Source organism: Saimiri boliviensis, chromosome 9 (genome assembly GCF_048565385.1).
Source record: "Saimiri boliviensis isolate mSaiBol1 chromosome 9, mSaiBol1.pri, whole genome shotgun sequence".
Taxonomy (NCBI): Eukaryota; Metazoa; Chordata; class Mammalia; order Primates; family Cebidae; genus Saimiri; species Saimiri boliviensis.
The window spans coordinates 99,211,350-99,232,269 of NC_133457.1; the positions used below are offsets into that span (position 1 = coordinate 99,211,350).

Genomic DNA, 20,920 nt, shown 5'->3' on the forward strand with positions numbered 1-20,920 from the left:
TTCTTCTCGGAGCATTTTTGGAGAAATTTTTCAAATCTACAGAAAAGTTGAAAGACATACCGTGAACACTCATACCCTTTGCTTAGACTTGCCAACTACTAAAACTATATTTTATCTTTCTTTCCATATAGCTTTAGTTCTATACTAAAACTACATTTTATCTTTATATATCTTTACAAAACTATGTTTTATCTTTATATATCTTTATAAAACTATATTTTATCTTTATATCTTTATGTAGCATGGAAAGAGCTCTCTCTATAATGATAAAATATAGTTCTATTAAATATAAAAGTTTTTAAAATATAAAAAACTATATTTTTTCTTTATATATATATATATATATATAGAGAGAGAGAGAGAGAGAGGGGGGGGGGGGTCTTTCCATATATGTATCTCTCTCTCATCTCTACAAATAATTTTTTAAAAAATTAGCCCGGCATGCTAGTGCATGCCTGTGGTCCCAGCTATTTGGGAGGCTGAGGTAGGCTTGAGCCCTGGGGGTTGAGGCTGCAGTGAGAGAGATTGCACAGTCCAGCCTGGGCAGCAGAGTGAGATCCTATCTCAAAAAGAAAAAGACAAGACCTACCATTTATGTTCCAGACTGTACTAAGTGTTTGATATATGTCATCTTAACAAGGATGCATAAAATAGAGATTTCATAAACTAACAAATTATCACAGCACACTAGAATACATACTATTATAAATAAAGGCATGTAGTCATTGAATTACATTCATTCACCGGATGTTTCTTGAAAACTTACTATATACAAGCTCTGTCCCAGGCATTGGGGACACATCTGTGAATAAGACAAATATAGCCTGTGCCTTCTAGGGCCCAAGTCTAGCAGAGGAAGGCAGACATATAAGCAATTACCGTCAGGGTTCCAATCTACATTCTTTGGAAGCTCCTCACAGGTGACAAATTTGCATTGTCTTATATATAACCCACAGCCCTCTAAGCAAAGCTTGATGAATAAGTGGATAATTAATACAGTTTTTCTGTTTTTAAAAAACTTTTTATTTTGGAATAATTTTGGATTTCCTAAAGAGACGGCAAAAATAGTCCAGACAGTTTCCTTACACCTGTCATCCAGCTTTCTCTAATATTAACATCTCACAGAACAATAATTTTTCTGTTTTTTTAAAGCTGCAAATAGAAATAAAAAAAAATCCCAGATCGGGCATTGCGATGTAATCCTAGAAAACAATTGATCAAAGTAGAACAGACTCCATCAATAAAAAGAAGAGATTCCAACCAAAAATTAATGTCAGAAATTTGAAAAGGGAACATCGTTTCAGATCTTCAGCACTAAAAGATCATAAGAAAACATGATGAATAACTTTATGCCTCTATATTTGAAAATTTATGTGAAACAGACAAATTTCTAGAAAAACAGGCTTATCTAAATGGACATAAAATATAATAGAAAATTGTAATCATCCTATAACCATTAAAGACATTTCATTGGCCAGGTGTGGTGGCTCATGCCTATAATCTCAGCACTTTGGGAGGCCAAGGCAGGCAGATCATGAGGTCAGGAGTTCAAGACCAGCCTGGCCAACATGGTGAAAGCCCATCTCTACTAAAAATACAAAATAATAGCCAGGTGTGGTGGCAGGCACCTGAAATCTTACCTGTAAGTACAGGTGCATGGTGGCAGGCACCTGTACTTGGGAGGCTGAGGCAGGAGAATTGCTTGAACCTGGGAGGTGGAAATTGCAGTGAGCTGAGACTGCCACCGCACTCCAGTCTGGGCAACAGAGCTAGACTCGGTCTCAAAAAAAAAAAAAAGAAAGAAAAAGAAAAGACATTTCATCTATAATTTAAAAGCTTCCCACAAAGAAAACTCCAGTCCCTAATACCTATGAAATCTACCAAACTTTTAAGGAAGAAGTAATCCCAACATCAAATAATTTCTTCCAAAGACCAGGAAAAAACATCACCGACTGACATAAGGGCAACATAACATTGACACTAACATAGCAGATAAGGTGCAAAAAAATCTCTAATTTCATTTCATTCAGTTCAAACTGTGATATCGTTTGGCTGTCTCCCAACCCAAATCTCATTTTGAATTGTAGTTCCCATAATCCCCACATGCCATGGGAGGGACGTGGTGTGAGGTAAGCGAATCATGGGGGCAGTTACCTCCATGCTGTTCTGATCGTGAGTGGGTTCCCACAAGATCTGATGGTTTTTAGAAGGGGCTTTCCCCACATTCACTCTTCACTTCTTGCTGCTGCCATGTGAAGAAGACCTTGTTTGCTTCCCTTCCACTATGATTGTATGTTTCCTGACGCTTCGCCAGTTGTGTGGAACTATGAGTCAACGAAACCTCTTTCCTTTATAAATTACCCAGTTCTGAGTATGTCTTTACTGGCCACGTGAGAATGGATTAATACAAACTGCTTTCATTAATAAAGTTCCATCAATTTGTTGCAGCAATGTTGGGAACATCTAATACCCTTGTTTTCATTCCTGAGCTTGCATTAGAATCACTGGGAGGGGTTGGCTGGCTCTACCCCAGAATTTCTGATTCAGAAGCTCAGGGATGGGGCCCATGAGTTTTACTCCTAACAACATCCCTGGTAATGCTACTGCCTCTGCACCAGGGACCGTATTTGACCATCACTGACCCAGTGACACATACTATTTGAAATCTTGTTTGCCATAGAAGTAATGTCATTTGGAATGCTCGGACAGGCTCAGCATGTTGGAAGAGCTTCTAATTAATTATCTAAGGATGTAAAAAAATATATATTGGTTAGATAGGCCAAAATTGATATGATTGGCCAACTTTGATATGCTAAAGTAAATGATATGGTCAGTTGTAATCCCTGAAAATTTGTTTTCAAGAAACTGATTATCACTGTTTTCTCCTCCAACATATATATGAATTTTAGCAGGATCTCTTTATTTTCCAAAGATTTACAGCATATAAAAGAGTATTCCAAATAGCATTGCTTTCAGATCCTTCTAACAATTTTATAGCAACTTTATTATATTTTCATTGATATCTGCTACTTTCATACGATGCCTTTACATTTTTCTGACTAATTTGTATTGGCCAAAGTTACAATTGTCAATTCTCTACATGCTTTTAATTCAGTTTTGTGGGAGAAGATTAACCAAACAAGAAGACCCTCTTTAAAATGTTCTTACCACTCATATAAGGTATAAACTAAAGGTTGTGCAACTTTCACTTTGACGTTCTCTTGTTGGATTACAAAATCTATATGAGATTGTAACAGCATAATGAGCATTGTTTCCAACATTCTGCAACAGCACAGATTCAAGGAGAAACTCTATTATTGATAAGGTATATTTTTATCACTTGATATACCATAAAAACTGTGCACACCAAAATACATGCCAGAGAATAATTTTTTTCAGGAACCATGTGAGCGATTTTTTCTTTTGGCACATAATATGCAACCAAATACAACAATAATAAGGCTTTCTCACTGACAGTCACAACATGAATCATAAAATTTGCCTATCACATTATATGTGTTTTCCTTTTTTGGAAATATTTGAGAAACTGATTAATTCGGCATGTCATGTTTTCAAGCATCTTTTACCATCAAGGTTTTAAACTCTCATTTGCAAGAACAACATTATAATGCATTGATGTACATATTTTAGTTGGTTTTGCACATTTGATAAAATTATATATATATATATATATATATATATACACACACACATATATATTGCAATTATCACTCAGGTTGGAGAGTGTGATCTCAGCTCACGGCAACCTCTGCCTCTCAGGTTCAAGCAGTTCTTCTGCCTCACCCTCCAGAGTAGCTGGGATTACAGGCGTCTGCCACCACACCCAGCTAATTTTTGTATTTTTAGTAGAGATGGGGTTTTGCCATGTTGGTCAGGCTGGTCTCAAACTCCTGACCTCAGGTGATGCACCCGCCTTGGCCTCCTAAAGTCCTGGGATTACAAGCATGAGCTGCACGGGCATGGTGGCTCACGCCTGTAATCCCAAAACTTTGGGGGGCTGACACGGGAGGGCTCAAGACCAGGAGTTCAAGACCAGCCTAGTAAACATAGTGAGACCCCCATCTTTAATAAAATAAATAAACAAATAAAGCAAAGCTTGCATTTACCCTTTTTTTTCCCCTCATGGATCACAGGAAACAAGCATTCACCCTTTTTAACAAGACGCAAATGATGTCAAAGTCTGTTGATTAGAGTCGATATTTTCTCCAATATTTCCATTTACTCTTCCCATGTTTTTCATCTTATTATTCTTGTTCTTCATAGATTAAAACAGTCAACTTAAGAGCAATTTGAACTAATTCAATTAAAATGCTACAATTATTGCACATTCTAATTTTTTTAATCTGATTATAAACTTTCTGAAGAAGTGTACTGCAAATTCCTAACCAAAACCCATTTGAAAGTCATGGCAATATTGCAATAAATAAACAAATAAATAAATAAATACTCCACTCTTCAATTCACAACTAACCACAAAATATGTTGATATAAAATTAAACAATACACAGCTGGGTGCGGTGGCTCACACCTGTAATCTCAGCACTTTGGGAGGCCAAGGCAGGTGGATCATTTGAGGTCAGGAGTTGGAGACCAGCCTGCCCAACATGGTGAAACCCCACCTCTACTAAAAATACAAAAACAATAGGCAGGCGCCGTGGTTCATGCCTGTCATTTCACCACTTTGGGAGGCTGAGGCAGGTGTATCATGATGTCAGGAGTTCAAGACCAGCCTGGCCAAGATGGTGAAATCCATCTCTACTAAAAGTACAAAAATTAGCCAAGCATGGTGGTGGGTGCCTGTAATCCCAGCTACTCGGGAGGTTGAGGTAGAGAACTGCTTGAACCCAGGAGGAAGAGGTTGCAGTGAGCAAAGATTGTGCCACCGCACTCCAGCCTGGGCAATAGAGTAAGACTTCATCTCAAAACAAAACAAAACAAAAATTAGCTGAGCATGGTGGCGTATGCCTATAATTCCAGCTGCTCAGGAGGCTGAGGCAGGAGAATCCTTGAACCCGGGAGGCAGAGGTTGCAGTGAGCTGAGATGGCAACACTGTACTCCAGCCTGGGCAACAAGAGTGAAACTCTGCCTCAAAAAAAAAAAATAAATAAATAAATAAAATAAACACTACAGAATTCTGTCTTGACGGTCGTATTGACAGTCATATGCCAGAAAATCAAATGAGATGACAATGTACCAAATACAACAAACTGCTTTTAGCTAATGTGTACATTTTTCATATCGCCTCTTCTGTCTCTCCCACAATGTAATGCAATTAGCCCTGTTTGATTAGTAATATGCTAATGTCCTTGGTTCTTGTCAAGAATCCATATGAGGCACTCTAATATTTTTTAATCCATTCTATTTCATTATTTAAAAAGTTAGTGGGACACATTAAATTTATTTCTTTACCCACTAAAGGGTCATGAGCAACGTCTCAAAAACACTACTCTAAGGCACTAAACCATTAACTACTGCAAGGGAGTTTGTAAAAAAAATACAATAAACAGAATAGCTTACCTCTCTGCATGCAGAATGTTTGCTTTGATAACTTTATTCTTCAAGGCTGGATTTATACCAAACTGGGCTTGCAAACTACTGCTGCTTCATGGGCTGGTGGGGAGTGGTAGGAGATGGGTGGGTGGGGTATGTATGTTTTCTTTTTCTTTTTTGAGACAGAATCTCTCTCTGTCACCAGGCTGGAGTGCAGTGGCATGATCTTGGCTCACTGCAAACTCCGACTCCCTGGTTCAAGTGATCTCCTGCCTCAGTCTCCCGAGTAGCTGGGATTACAGGTGTGTGACACAATAATACCCGGCTAATTTTTGTATTTTTAGTAGAGATAGGGTTTCACCATGTCTCAATCTCCTGACCTCATGACGGGTTTCACCATGTTGGCCAGGCTAGGTAATATTTAATTTTTGATAAACCAACAAACTTTTCCAAGCCAGCTGCCTGCCCCATTTTACGTCTCCACCAGCAATGGATGAAAATTCCAGGGCCAGGCGTGGTGGCTCATGCCTGTAATCCCAGCACTTTGGGAGGCTGAGGCAGGCAGATCACTTGAGCTCAGGAGTTCGAGATCAGCCCAGGAAACGTGGCAAAACCTTGTCTCTACAAAAAATAAAAAATTAGCCAGGCATGGTGGCACGTGCCTGTGGTCCTAGCTACTTGGGAGGCTGAGGTGGGAGGATTGCTTCAGCCCCAGAAGTCAAGGCTTCAATGAGCTTGGATTGCACCACTGCACTCCAGCCTGGGCAACAGAGTGCGAACCTGTCTCAAAAAAAAATAGAATAAAAATTTTAAAAAGAAAATTCCAAATTCTCCACATCCTCACTAACACCTCCTGCCTCAGCTTCCCTAAAAGCTGGGCCTATGCCCAGCTAATTTTTGTATTTTTAGTAGAGATAGGGTTTTACCATGTTACCCAGGTCTTAAACTCCTAGACTTGAGCTAGCCATCCATCCTGGCCTCCCAAAGTGCTGGATGACAGGCTTAAACCACTGCTCCTGGCCTTTTTAAAAAAATAAATCATTAAAATTTATTTTATGTTGACAAATAAGATTAGTATATATTTATCAAGTACATGTTGTTTTGAAATATACATACATCGCAGAATGGCTAAATTGAGGTAATTCGCATATGTGATTAACTTTAGACTTTAAGGATATGTACCAGTCATAATGGTCTCTAAGTATATTAGCCAGGAACCTGACAGGAAACAGATAGTTCATTCAAATTAGAAAGATTAGTGGAAGGTTTAATCAAGAGACTGCTTACAAAGGTGCGGGCAGAGTGTTAAGAACCACAGGGAAAATACAGTAGTCCTGTACAGCTAATCCTATCCCTAGCTTGAAGGGAATAAGAGAATAGTTACTGTATTAGAGTTACAAAACAGAACTAATAGAATATGTGTGTGTAGGGCTAGGTGCTGTGGCTCACGCCTATAATCCCAGCACTTTGGGAGGCCAAGGTGGGTGGATCATGAGGTCAGGAGTTTGACACCATCCTGGCCAACATGGTGAAACCCCATCTCTACTAAAAATACAAAAAATTAGCTGGGTGTGGCCGCACACACCGGTAGTCCCAGTTACTCAGGAAGCTGAAGAAGGAGAATCACTTGAACCTGGTAGGCAGAGGCTGCAGTGAGCCAAGATTGTGCCACTGCACTCCAGCCTGGGTGACAGAGGCAGAGGGAGAGTGTCCCAAAAAAAAAAAAAAAAAAAAAAAAAAAATTGATAAGGAATTGGCTCACACAATTGCAGAGATTGGCAAGTCCAAATGTGCAGTGTGGGCCGACAGGTTTGAAACCCAGGAGAGCCAGTGGCACAGATGAAGTCCTAGAGTGGGCTGCTGGAGAATTTCCTCTCATGTAAGGGAGAAGTCGTCTCTTTGTTCTCTTCAGGCTCCAGCTGATTGAATGAGGTCTACCCACGTTATTGGGGGAGGGGGGCAATCTTCTTCACCAATTAAAATGTTAGTCTCATCCAAAAACAACCTTGCAGGAATACTCAGAATAATGTTTGACCAAATAGTGGACTACCCAGCGGTCCAGCCAGGTTGACACACAAAATTAACCGTCACCTGAAAATAAAAAGTTGTATAGAGTTGGGCACCTTGGCATAAAAGGATACTCCTTTTATAAACATATATACAGAGATGGGGTCTCGCTTTGTTGCCCAGGCTGGTCTTGAACTCCTAGGCTCAAGCAATCCTCCCATCTCTGCCTCCCAAGCATTGGGGTTACAGGTGTGAACCACCTTGCCTAGTCAGAAATGACACCTTTCGATTGAGAGATGTAGCCAGCCTGAAGCAACCCTGCAAGAAGGGAGCCAGAGGAATAAATGCCCTGAACTCATTCTACTCCCTTTTACCAATCTCCTGTCTGGGATCCCCCTTGGATGGACCCAACTGGAAGCCAGGATGCATGAGCCCACTAATATAGCTCATACAGGACTACAAGAACAGAGGATAATGAACTTCTTGGGGTAAAGAGTAGGGTGAAAAAGGGTGAAAAATACATCCACAGGGGCAAATGGAAGATATCCTACACACTAGATTACGTCACAGTAATAAGCAATTCCAGCAGACTCAAAGCAGAAGGAAGGAAATAAGATCAAAGCAGAAATTAGCACAATAGACAAACATACACTGGACAGCAACAAGTCAGTCCCAAGTTTGTTCTTCAAAAAGAGTAATAAAATGAGAAATCTCTGGCAAGACTAATCAAGAAAAAGAAAAGGCATAGCTAATTAATATTAAAAAAAAACAGGCCAGGCCGGGCGCGGTGGCTCAAGCCTGTAATCCCAGCACTTTGGGAGGCCGAGGCGGGTGGATCACGAGGTCGAGAGATCGAGGCCATCCCGGTCAACATAGTGAAACCCCGTCTCTACTAAAAATACAAAAAATTAGCTGGGCATGGTGGCGCGTGCCTGTAATCCCAGCTACTCAGGAGGCTGAGGCAGGAGAATTGCCTGAGCCCAGGAGGCGGAGGTTGCGGTGAGCCGAGATCGCGCCATTGCACTCCAGCCTGGGTAACAAGAGCGAAACTCCGTCTCAAAAAAAAAAAAAAAAACAGGCCAGGCGTGGTGGCTCACAGCTGTACTCCCAGCACTTTGGGTGGCTAAGGCAGGAGGACAATTTGGATGCCAGGAGTTTGAAACCATCCTGGGCAACAAGGCAAAACCCTGTCTCCACACACAAAAATGTTTTAATTAGCCAGGTGTGATGGTGCACACCAGGAGCCCAAGCTACTTGGAAGCCTGAGGCAGGAGGATTGCTTGAGTGTGGGAGGTCAAGGCTGCAGTGAGTCATGATCATGCCACTGTACTCCAACCTGGGCAACAGAGTGAGACCTTTGCTCAAAAAAAGAAAAAAAAAAAGGAACAAAAAAGACAGGACAACTTCATGCCAATTAATTCATAGAAAAGTACAAACTTTCTAAGTTAGGAAAGAGTGGGGTTTAGGAAGAAACTTTCTTTCCTCTCTCTTATCTGGCCTGGAATCTGGGGTGTTGATTGATGACCAAGGGTATTCCTAGGGTGTGTGGATGAGCTGGCCTTGGCCACAAAGAAGCCTGAATAATGGAGTGGACTGTGGTTCTAAGAGTAGCTGTTAGGTAGTAGATGATGTAATTTCCTTCCATTATGCCTCAGCTTTCAGTCAAGTCTTGTTCAAAATCATAGCAGTTCTTGTCTATGTTATGGGGAACTACATGTAGGCCTGGGTCTCTATTTGAGGCACAGTAACAGAAGAGAAGGCAGGAGATATATCCCTGCCTATCGAGGTAGCCACAGAGGTTTGCCATGGCATGGAAGAAAATGATCAGCAGCTGAATTAGCCAAGGTTCATGGGCAAAGATGAGGTTGGCAGATAAAGTCAGACAAATTCCTGATTAAAAGTTACCTCCTTTCTCACTACTGCACTTGACTAGTCTAAAAAAAAAAAAAAGTTACCTCCTGAGCTATTTAGAGAAACAGTTGATTCAGGGCTTCAATAGAAACCAGATCAGCTGCGCTTGGAACAACCTGTAGTATCAGAAAGCAAGGATGCTATCAAAGACTACTGGGGTGGTGTTAACAGGACTCAGGGCTAACTTGAAGAGGCTTCCACTGGCCATAAATGGAACAATTTGAGCTTTGATAAGAAAATAATTTCAGTGAACTGAAAATCATCAAGTGAGTTTAAATCCATGAGTTCACAATACTTAAAAAAAAAAAACAACAAAACAAAACAAAGCAAAACTTCATTGTCACCATTGGAGGATGCTAGGGAAACAATGCATTATTCTGGAAAATAAAAAATAAAAGTTAAGAATCAAATATTTGAATGAATTGAATGAACTCTACCTCAAGGAACCCAAATAGTTGATGAGAAGTCTTTCTTTAGAGAAGTAGTCTAGCTTGGCCAGGCACAGTGGCTCATGCCTGTATTCCCAGCACTTTGGGAGACTGTGGTGGGTGGATCACCTGAGGTCAGGAGTTTGAGACCAGCCTGACCAAAAATGGTGAAACCCTGTCTCTATTAAAAATGCAAAATTAGCTGGATGTGGTGGTGCATGCCTGTAATCCCAGCTACTTGGGAGGCTAAGGCAAGAGAATTGCTTGAACTCAGAGGCAGAGGTTGCAGTGAGCCAAGATCAAGCCATTGCACTCTAGCCTGGGCAACAAGAACAAAACTTAATCTCCCAAAAAAAAAAAAAAAAAAAAAAAAAAAAGAGAGAGAGAGAGAGAGAGAGAGACGACAGAGGTCTAGCCTAATTAAAATCTCACTATTTTGAAACCCCTGTTGAAATAATGAATCTAAGCAATGATCAACAAATGGCTATTAGTAACAGGCAAGCAGACATCATGTGTCTCTTGACCGAAAGAGACAAAATGGTTATGAACCATTCCTAGAGAAAAAAAACCAGCCTAGGCAACATAATGGGACCCCATCTAAACAAAAAAATTTAAAATTACCAGGCATGGTGGTGTGAATCTGTAGTCCCAGCTACTCGGGAGGCTGAGGCAGGAGAATCACTTGAGCCTGGGAGGCTGAGGCTGCAGTGAACTGTGATCGTGCCACTGGGTGACAGGGTGAGACCCTGTCTCAAAATAAGTAAACACACAAATAAAAACAAAAGTAAAAATCCAAATCTGGTGATGCCTCTACGTCTTAATATCAACTTTAAAAAAGTTATATAATAAATATCTGAGAGATGCAATTAACAAAATCCATAATATGGGAAATCTCTAGAACATACAACTGCTGTCTTTAACAAACAAACTGCAGTAAAAATAGAGGAGGAGTGGGGAGGGAGGGAGGGAAGGAGGGAGAGAGAAAGAACTCCTATAAAAGGTACTTCAGAGACATATAATCTAATTTCACATATATAAATCAACCCTATGTGGGTCCTGATTCAAACAAACTATAATACAAAGTTATGAAACAAAACATTTTGAACATTAATTGGAGAGGATATCAAGGAATGATTATTGATTTCTACAGGCACACTTTGGGGATGCATTCTGAAATACTTTTAGGAATAAAAGGTTTGGAATCCTAAAGAATCTAGTGTGAATGTAAATGAAATAAGGTTGGCCACGAGTGCACCATCTTTGAAGCTAGTTTGTTGAAACTGGGTGATGAGCACACAGGGATTGCTGTCCTGTTCTCTCCACTTCTGTTTATGTAAAAGTTTACTTGGCCAGGCATGGTGGCACGCATCTGTGGTCTCAGCTATTTGAGAGGCTGAGGTGGGAGGATCGCTTGAGCCTGGGAGGTGGAGGGTTCAGTGAGCTCAGATTATGGCACTTCACTCTAGCCAGGGCATGTGAGACCTTGTCTCCAAATAAATAATAACACAGAATAAAATAAAATTGTACAGCCTGGCCATGCACGGTGGCTCATGCCTCCCAGCACTTTGGGAGGCCGAAGCAGGCAGAACACTTGAGCTCAGGAGTTTGAGACCAGCCTGGGTAATGTGGGAAAACCCTATCTCAACAAAAAATACAAAAATTAGAAAAATTAGCCAGGCATGGTGGCATGCTCCTGTTGTCCCAGATACTCGGGAGGCTAAGGTGGGAAGATCACTTGAGCCCAGGAGGTCAGGGCTCGCAGTGAGCCATGATTGTGCCACTGCACGCCCATCTGCACGCCAGGATGGGCAACAGGGTGAGACCTTGTCTAAAAAAAAAAAAAAAAAAAAAAAAAAATTATGACCAGGCATAGTGGTTCATGCCTGTAATCCCAGCACTTTGGGAGGCTAAGGTAGGATTGCCTGAGCCCCGGAATTCCAGACCAGCCTGAGAAACGAAGCAAGACCCCATTTCTAATGTTTATAAAAATGAAAAGAAAAATTTAAAGTTATAAGAAAATAAAATTTAAAAAAGAAACAAAATTTTACCTAATTAAAGTTTAAAAGCTCGTCTCCTCAGGGAGGCCTTTCCACCCACCCTGCGAAAGCAGTTTATCTCTCGCCATTGTTTTCTAACACAGCCCCCTATTTTCTTCATGGAACTGATCACAATGTTATTTTATCTACTTACTAGGTTATTTCTTTCTGCTAGAAATTTAATTTCCACAAGAATAAAAACTGTTTGCCTTGTCGGTGGCTGAACCTCTGGGGCTGGGACTGGTACACAAAGGTGCCTGCCCAGCACCATGGCTCACTCCTGTAATCCCAGTTACTCAGGAGGCTGAGGTGGGGGTATTGTTTGAGACCAGGAGTTTGAGACCAGCCTAGGCAACATAGGGAGACCCCACCTCTACAAAACATTTTTTAAAAATCAGGCAAGTTGAAGTGGTGTGTGCCTGTGGTCTCAGTTACTCCAGAGGCTGAGAGGGGAGGATCACTTGAGCCTGGGAGGTCGAGGCTGCAGTGAGCCATGATCATGCCACTACAGCCCAACCTCAGTGACAGAGGAAGACCCTGTCTCAAAAGAAAAGAGGTGCTTAATAAATCTTTGTTGCATGGAAGGACAGGTAGACAGATGGGTCAACTAAAGAGCAAGAAGTGGCCAGGTGTGGTGGCTCACGCCTGTAATCCCAGCACTTTGGGAGGCTGAGGCAGGCGGATCACCTGAGGTCGGGGGTTCAAGACCAGCCTGGCCAACATGGTGAAACCTTTTTTCTAAAAAAAAAAAAAAAAATTAAAATGTGGAAAAAAAAAAAAAAAGAGTAAGAAGCACAGGTTAGATCAAGAACTAACCAAGAGATACATTTATGGCAACACTTTCCAGAAAGACACCAGAAAAGGAAGGGAGATTCAACTATGGACCCTGGGATCTTTAGAGCCCCCGATTCTCCAACTGCATGAGAAAATTAACTAGATTCACAATTGCGCATAGCCACCAATCCTTTCTTTGAATAAAACCTCATGAAATAGCCCAATATATAAAACATGACATCCAAAACATGATAGCCAAAAGCAGATTTATTAGTCTCAAAAAAATAAAAATAAAAAAATTATCCAGTGGTTACGAGGAGTCTAGGAAAACCTGTCCCAGTAATGCCAACTTGGAGGTGAAGGGCTGACTGGGGCAGCTGAGAAGTGGAACCCTCTGTTTGGCAGGCTTCCTCTCCCTTGCTTGGTCATGGTTTTCAGGTGAGAAGAGTGTTCCTGGCGGCCCTGCTGGGGGTTCCCATGGCCCCGAACTCACAGTCTTCTTCTGAAATTTTGACCTGTTCCGTTTGAGAGAGTAGAATTCCCTCATCAAGTCCTCCACCTCCCACTGCTCTTCCTTCAGCCTCCTGCAGCAGTGCAGGGCAGCAGGGTCGATGGGGTGAGCTTCTGTGTTGAAGATGTACCCCCCAGCCCCCAGGATGCACTCCCCATAGGGGGTGATCACTGCGTCGAAGGTAGAGCCATTGTTGTGGATGAAGTTGGTTGGGTCAAACAGAAGGTAGAGGTATTTCACAGTCTCGGCCAGGAAGAACGACTCCATGCGGTTGTCCAGCTTGTGGTCTCGCAGATCTTTGATCTGACATGTGGGGGAAGGAAGCAAGTTGGAACAGCATCACCATTTGGTAGTGAGGGGCAGACAGTCCCTTAAGAGTTCCTGTTCTGCCACTAAGCAGCTGAGGGCCTGTGAGCAAATCACTGAAACTTTCAGGACTTCACTCTTTCCCAGGCCACCATCATCTCTCACCTGGATTATCGCATCAGCTTCCCAGTAGGCTCCCAGCTTCCATCCTTAGCCTTACAGTTTATTTATTTATTTACTTACTTATTTACTATTTTAAAAAATAAAGATGGAGCTTCACCATGTTGGCCAGGCTGGTCTGGATTATCACATCAGTTTCCAAATAGGCTTCCAACTTTCAAACTTAGCCCTACAGTGTATTTATTTTTGTACTATTTAAAAAAATAGAGATGGGGTCTCACCATGTTGCCCAGGCTGGTCTTGAAATCCTGGGCTCAAGCAATTTCTCCTGCCTTGGCCTCCCCAAGTGCCAGGATGACAGGTATGAGACACACACCCAGCCCCTACAGTATATTTACAGCGTAAATCTTCCTGTCAATTCTCTACTCAACACTTTCTGTGAACCCTCCATTTCATGCAGGATAAAAATGGAAGTCATGTCCTGGTCCCTGCTCCCTCCCTCCCTGCCCTCACCTCTTACCTCTCTAAGAGCTCCAGCTGCTGCCTTTCTGTCCTGAGCTAGCACTTACTCCTGCCTCAGGCTCTTTGCATCTGTGGTTCTTTCAGCCTGGAGCACTCTGCCTCCAGTATTCCTCATAGCTTGCTCCCTCCCTCCCTTCAAGTCTCTGCTCAAAGGCTTCCTCACCAGAAAGGTCTCCAATAACCTTCCTCTATGACAGGACAATCTCCTATCCCTGTTTATCCCACCTTTTTGTGACTATAAACATAGAGCTAATTGTCCCTTTTAATGATGGCATAGCATTCCATTGTGAAAACTATCACCATTTACTTATCTACCTCCCTGGGAGGGCATTCAGGTGATTCCCAAGTTTTTGTAAGCAACTAATAAGGAGTCTTTTCTTCCCCCTCCATTCAGACCCAAAGTATCGATACTTACTAACTAGGTGAACTGCTGTTGATGAAAACTATTGACATTGTTTTAGTAAGGAGTCTTATTTAGAGAATTTCAACTGAGTTTTCAGGCATGGATGACTAAGATTACTTGCTATAAACATTTATTTTAGCTTCTCAGAATTAGTAATGCTTTTTTTTTTTTTTTTTTTTTTTTTTTTGAGATGGAGTTTCACTCTTGTTACCCAGGCTGGAGTGCAATGGCGCGATCTCGGCTCACCGCAACCTCCGCCTCCTGGGTTCAGGCAATTTCTCCTGCCTCAGCCTCCTGAGTAGCTGGGATTACAGGCACGCGCCACCATGCCCAGCTAATTTTTTGTATTTTTAGTAGAGACGGGGTTTCACCATGTTGACCAGGATGGTCTCGATCTCTTGACCTCGTGATCCACCCGCCTCGGCCTCCCAAAGTGCTGGGATTACAGGCTTGAGCCACCGCGCCCGGCCTAGTAATGCTTTTAAACAAAACATTCTCAGTGGACTTTATCTTACATTTAAAGACATGACTCAAATATGGTATTGATATATCAAGACTATTATTTTCTTGCCCTGTTTGACAAAGGTCAGATGCCTGTTCCCATCACCATGGAAGACCTCCAAAGGCTTCATATTCATGGAAATGAGCCCAGCATTCCTAGAAAAACCCCAGCAGGCTTATCATTTTGGTTTTTCACACAAGACAGCATATTAGAAACCAAATCATATCGGGACTTTATTTTTCCCCCTCCACATGCAGGTCTTCTCTCTTCTACTCTTATCTATATTTTACTTATAGAATACAATCACATTACAAAATTCTGTAAAAGAAGTTTTGTTTTTTTTTTTTAATTCTAATTCAAACATACTCCAAGAGCAAAATAAGTTTTTTGTTGTAGTTTTGAATTCCATACCCCAATGCCAACTCTGTAGGCTTTCAGGGGAATTTTCTTCCAGATCATTTTCTTCTACATCCGTAATGGTTATTTGTATCTTGCCTGCTTGGGTGCTATATGGATGTGAGATGACTCTCACCTTTGACCTTTCAATCTATTCTCCACAGAGCAGCCAGAGTGATCTTTCTAAAATACAAATCAGATCATGTCACTACTCTGCTGTAAATACTACTAAGGCTTCACATTCCAAGGAGAAAAAAACCCAAACTCTTTACTGTGGCTGACACAAAGCCCTGTGTGATCTGGCCCCTGCCTACCTCTGGGACCTTATCTCTTCCTACTTTTCTCCTTACTTACTCCACTCCAGCCACACTGGCCTTCTGTCTACCAGATACACATTCATGGTTTTTTTTTCTCATTAAAATGTAAGCTCCGTGAGAGCAGGGTCACCGCTATAACCCTTGGGCTAGCAGAGTGCCTGGCATGTGAAAGACATTCAATAAACATCTGTAAAACTAAGTAGGACTGCTTCGTTAAGGAATCCCAGGTCTGAATATAGGGCTCTGGGACTCTGGATTTCCCTAATAAAACTTTTTACGAAACTCACCTTTCCAAAGTCACCAATTCAAACAGATCAAGGATTTCTGATGTGGGAGGAATGGCAAGGGCCTGGGTCAAGATCCCGAGGAACTAATCTTAGCACTACCTCTACTAGCTGTGAGATCTTTGGCAAGGCACTTAGCTTCTCTGTTCTTTGGTCTCCCCGTCTGTAAAACACAAGCATTATGTCTATCTCCAAGGTCCCTTCTAGTGCTGATACATCAGAACTCCCAAAGCTCTACTCTTAAAAGAGGCTTTTTAGCAGCAATAGGGAGACTCTTCACAGTTCTGGGGGCCATGAAAACACTTACTGTTGCAAATCCGCACTCCACCTTGCTGATTTTTTCAATGGACTCCACAGCATCTCTTCCAAGTTCTAGGAGGGTGGGATCCCCCGTGGCACGGTAGAGGTACATTGCGCTTTCAATGAGTTCTGCAAAGTCCAAAGCAGACCTTCCTCACTCAGTGGCTGCACAGGATGGCCTGGGGCCTCTTAGGGCAGTGAGGGACTACTCTCCTCCATAGCTTGTCCATAAGGCCCCAACTAGTAGGAACACAGGATACCTCATCCAATGCTGAATTTCAGAGCCAGTATACCCAAAGCTTGAAGCTCAGCAGAGACCAGCATTCAGGCTGACCAGTGATTCCCACCCCAAGGGAAAGAAAGGTAGCCAGGATCTGGGGTAGAGAAGGTGGCAGAGGCTGTTGCCCACTTCCCAATATCTGTTCCCCACTTCCTCCTTAGTAGCAGAATTCCTAACTTCAGCTAAACACAGGCTGCCTGGCTGCCAACGCTAACAATTATTCTAACAGCTAGGTGGGATTAAGGACACCATGGAGAGCCATATAGGCTCAGAACGTGAGGGAGAAAAAATTTCTATCCTAATTAAGCTACTATTTTTTTTTTTCTGTCACTCAGAGTCTAACCTAATTCTAAAACTTAAAAAAAGAGTAAGAGCCTGGCATCATAAGGCTCTTTCTGAGATAGGAGAGGCCAAAAGATGAAGGCTAAGATAACCAAGAGCAGGCCAGGCATGGTGGTTCATGCCTGCAATCCCAGTGCTTTGGGAGGCCAAGGGGAGAGGATCGTTTGAGCCCAGGAGTTTGAGGCCAGCCTGAGCAACATAGTGAGATCTTGTCTCTACAAAAAATAAAAATAATTAGCTGGGTGTGGCATGCATCTGTAGTACTAGCTACTCAGGAGGCTGAGGTAGGAGGATCCCTTGAGCCCAGGAGTTTGAGACTGCAATGAGGTGTGAGCAAGCCACTGCAGCACTTCAGCCTGGTTGACAGAGTAAGACCTTATCTCTAAGCAAACAAATGAACAAACAACAACAAACATCAAAACATCAATCTAACAAAGATGTAGTCGTCAGTTCACTGTGCCCAGAAGAAAATGATGTTTTGTCTTGCCCAACTCTATGCCTCAACTGGAACTTGATGAGCTCTATCTTAAGATGAGTATTAGCCAACGGGAGTGGGTCCAGATGAAAATATTTATTCTAGAGAAAAGAAAATCCAGGGAAATGTGTTTATTGCTTTCAAATACCTGAAGAACTTTTGCAGAGTTGACTTCAAAGGTGACTTCAGCTCAATATGCTTTCTATTTTATCCACTTTTTCTAAGAGAGAAGAACCCCTGTCCCCTTTCTATACAATCATCTCCCCAATCTTCTGTTCTGTTTCCCCCTGGGCTTGATCAGTGCTTCTCTCCCTTTTGGTTTATTGCAAACTCTAGTTCTTATTTTATTTTATTAATTATTTTTATGTGTGACAGAGTCTCGCTCTGTCACCCAGGCTGGAGTGCTGTGGCACAATCTCCACTCACTGCAACCTCCACCTCCCAGGTTCAAGCAATTCTCGTGCCTCAAACTCCCAAGTAGCTGGGATTACAGTCCTGGCTAATTTTTGAATTTTTAGTGGAGACAGGGTTTCATCATATTGGCCAGGCTTGCCTCAAACTCCTGACCTCAAGTGATCCGCCTGTCTTGGCCTCCTAAAGTGCTGAAATTATAGGTGTGAGTCACTGTACCCAGCCTCTAGTTCTCATTTTAGAGAAAAGGTCCCTGCCTATCTCTCCATTTCTCTCTTACTTCCTCCTCTTCTCCCCTTACAGACCTCTAGACAATTGCTAATCTAATTGCTCATACTCTAAGTCACAGACTAGGGCACACTCACTGCTAGATGAACACATTCTGTGTGTTCATAGGCAGAAAAGATAGTGCTCTCATGGGAGGCTTCCTCTTCTTTTTGTTTTTTTGAGATAGAGTCTCACTCTGTCACCCAGGCTGGAGTGCAGGGGCATGATCTTGGCTCACTGCAACCTCCACCTCCTGGATTCAAGCAATTCTCCTGTCTCAGCCTCCGGAATAGCTAGGATTACAGGTGCCCGTGACCATGCCCGGCTAATTTCTGTATTTTTAGTAGAGATGGGGTTTCGCCACAGTGTCAGGCTGGTCTCGAACTCCTGACCTCAGTTGATTCACCCACCTTGACCTCCCAAAGTGCTGGGATTACAGACATGAGCCACTGCACCCAGCCCTCTTCTGCTTCTAGCAGCTGCTGGGGCCAGAGCCCCATGCCCAGCCATGGTGCTTCTCTCCTCATGCATGAGCATGTTAGTTACTGCTTCACTTTCCTGTGCATCTGACCAACTCTGTAGAGCAGTGGTCCCCAACCTTTTTGGCACTAGGGACCAGTTTCATGGAAGATAATTTTTCCATGAACTGGGGTTGTAGGGGATGGTTTTGGGATAATTCAAGTGCATTACATTTATTGTGTACTTTATATTATTATTACATTGTAATATATAATGAAATAATTATACAATCCACCATAATGTAGAATCATTGAGAGCCCTGAGCTTGCTTTCCTGCAACTAGACAGCCCCATGTAGGAGTGATGGAGATATGGGAGATACTGAGAGATCGTCAGGCATTAGCTTCTGATAAGGAGCATCTAACCTAGATGTCTCACATGCGCAGTTCACAATATGGTTCTTGCTCCTATGAGCATCTAATGCCGCGGCTGATCTGACAGGAGGTGGAGCTCAGGCAGCAACTCGAGTGATGAGGAGCGGCTGCAAACACAGATGAAGCTCACTCATCACAGGCTGCTCACCTCCTGCCATGTGACCTGGTTTTTCTTTTTCTTTGTTTTTTGAGATGGACTCTCACTCTGTCACCCAGGCTGGAGTGCAGTGGTGCGATCTTGGCTCACTACAACCTTCGTCTCCCAGGTTCAAGCGATCCTCCTGCCTCAGCCTCCTGAGTAGCTGGGATTACAGGGTGTGCCACCATGCCCGGGGAATTTTTGTATTTTTAGTAGAGATGGGGTTTCACTATGTTGGTCAGGCTGGTCTTGAACTCCTGACCTCGTGATCCACCCACCTCAGCCTCCCAAAGCACTGGGATTACAGCCATGAGCAACTTCACCTGGCATGACCTGGTTTCTAACAGGCCACAGACTGGTACTGGTACATGGCCTGGGAGTTGGGGATCCCTGCTCTACAGGAAGGCGACAGCCTGAAGCTTAGATTTGGAATTAGAAGTAAAAGCCTGCAGAAGCCTTTAGGCCAGGCTCTGTGCTCCAACACTGCTGATCAGAAATATATATGACAGTCTAAGGCTCTGGCCAATCCAGCGAAAGAGTAGTCCTTATCTCCTATTTGTCATTGTTTTGGGGTAGAAAGGATGACTCCTGGATTCTTGACAGTGGTGCCTTATTTTTATTTATTTATTTATAAAGCCAGGCTCCTTGGGTTAAGTTTACATGCCTCTGTGACACATGCAGACGACCTGTCCTTCCTGACCTTTCCTTTTTTTCTTTTCATTTTTTTTTTTTTTTTTTAGACAGAATCTCCCTCTGTTGCCCAGGCTGGGGTGCAGTGGTGCGATCTCGGCTCACTACAAGCTCCATCTTCCAGGTTCAAGCAATTCTCCTGTCTTGGCCTCCCAAGTAGCTGGGACTACAGGCATATGCCACCATGCCTGACTAATTTTTGTATTTTTAGTAGAGACAGGGTTTAACCGTATTGGTCAGGAAGTCTTCAACTCCTGACCTCAGGTGATTCAGCCACCTCGGCCTCTCAAAGTGCTGGGATTACAGGTGTGTGCCACCATGCCCGGCCTGAGTTTCTTGTTTTAAAAACATGCCATGAGAACAAATGCATGGGAAACACCAAGAACAGTGGCCTCTAAGGAGAGAAAAGTGACTACTTTGCTCTTTACTCCCACTCCTGATCCCCTCCACACCTCCTACAATAATCACTTGAGTTAGAAGAGGAAGGAAATGGGGTAGAGGAAGGCAAGATAAGCAGAAGCCACTAGGAAGGCCTGTCCCATGGCTAAAAGGCAATTCAGATGGGAAAGTGAGAAATGTGTAAAAAAAAAATGGCCTGTTTTAGGGTGAGGGGATGACTATGTGTGCTGACTAAGCTTCCTTCCTTTGTCCCCCTTTTTCTTTCCCTCCTCACAATTTTCAGCTTCCCCAAAGTGAATCAGAGGGCATCGGGGCTAGAAAGGAACATGAAGACAGTGTTTCACGTATTGTCCTTTGCTCGATTCTGAGCTGTAAACGGGGAGGTGGAAGAGACTAGGTAATTCTTAAGGCCTGTCCAGAGTTCTAACATTCCATACACGTAAGCATAATTTATCTGACCCACGGCCTTAGGAAGTTTGGCTATACTTCTGGAATCCTGATGGCAGGAGATCAAAAGGAGTCAACCTTGGCCTTTTCCTTCTCACTCATTTCCTGATTTGAAAGAGCATATGATTTAGTTAGGAGTCCTCGGTTCCAGGCCTAGCTTCTGGACTTAAGAGCCAGGGGCAAGCCATTTCAACCCACAAGGCCTCAGTTTCCATATCTGAAAACACAGGGATAATGAACTCCTCGTAC

At 42.7% G+C, this 20,920-nt stretch overlaps 1 protein-coding gene and 1 non-coding gene across 2 annotated transcripts in view; both read right to left on the minus strand.

The window, feature by feature from the left end:
• Positions 1-12,917: 12,917 nt before the first annotated feature.
• EDEM2 (ER degradation enhancing alpha-mannosidase like protein 2) overlaps positions 12,918-20,920 on the minus strand; it is a 32,556-nt gene continuing 24,553 nt past the window's right edge. Inside the window, exons 10-11 of the mRNA XM_003932032.3 lie at positions 16,337-16,458; positions 12,918-13,482 (exon numbers count right to left, since the gene is read on the minus strand). Of these exons, the coding sequence (XP_003932081.1) occupies positions 12,979-13,482; positions 16,337-16,458 (626 nt within the window). The 3' untranslated portion in view covers positions 12,918-12,978. The remainder of the gene's footprint in view (positions 13,483-16,336; positions 16,459-20,920) is intronic.
• LOC120367992 (small nucleolar RNA SNORD56) lies at positions 14,514-14,588 on the minus strand. Its single transcript, XR_005582223.1, has one exon. It is a non-coding gene; the product is annotated as a small nucleolar RNA SNORD56 (small nucleolar RNA).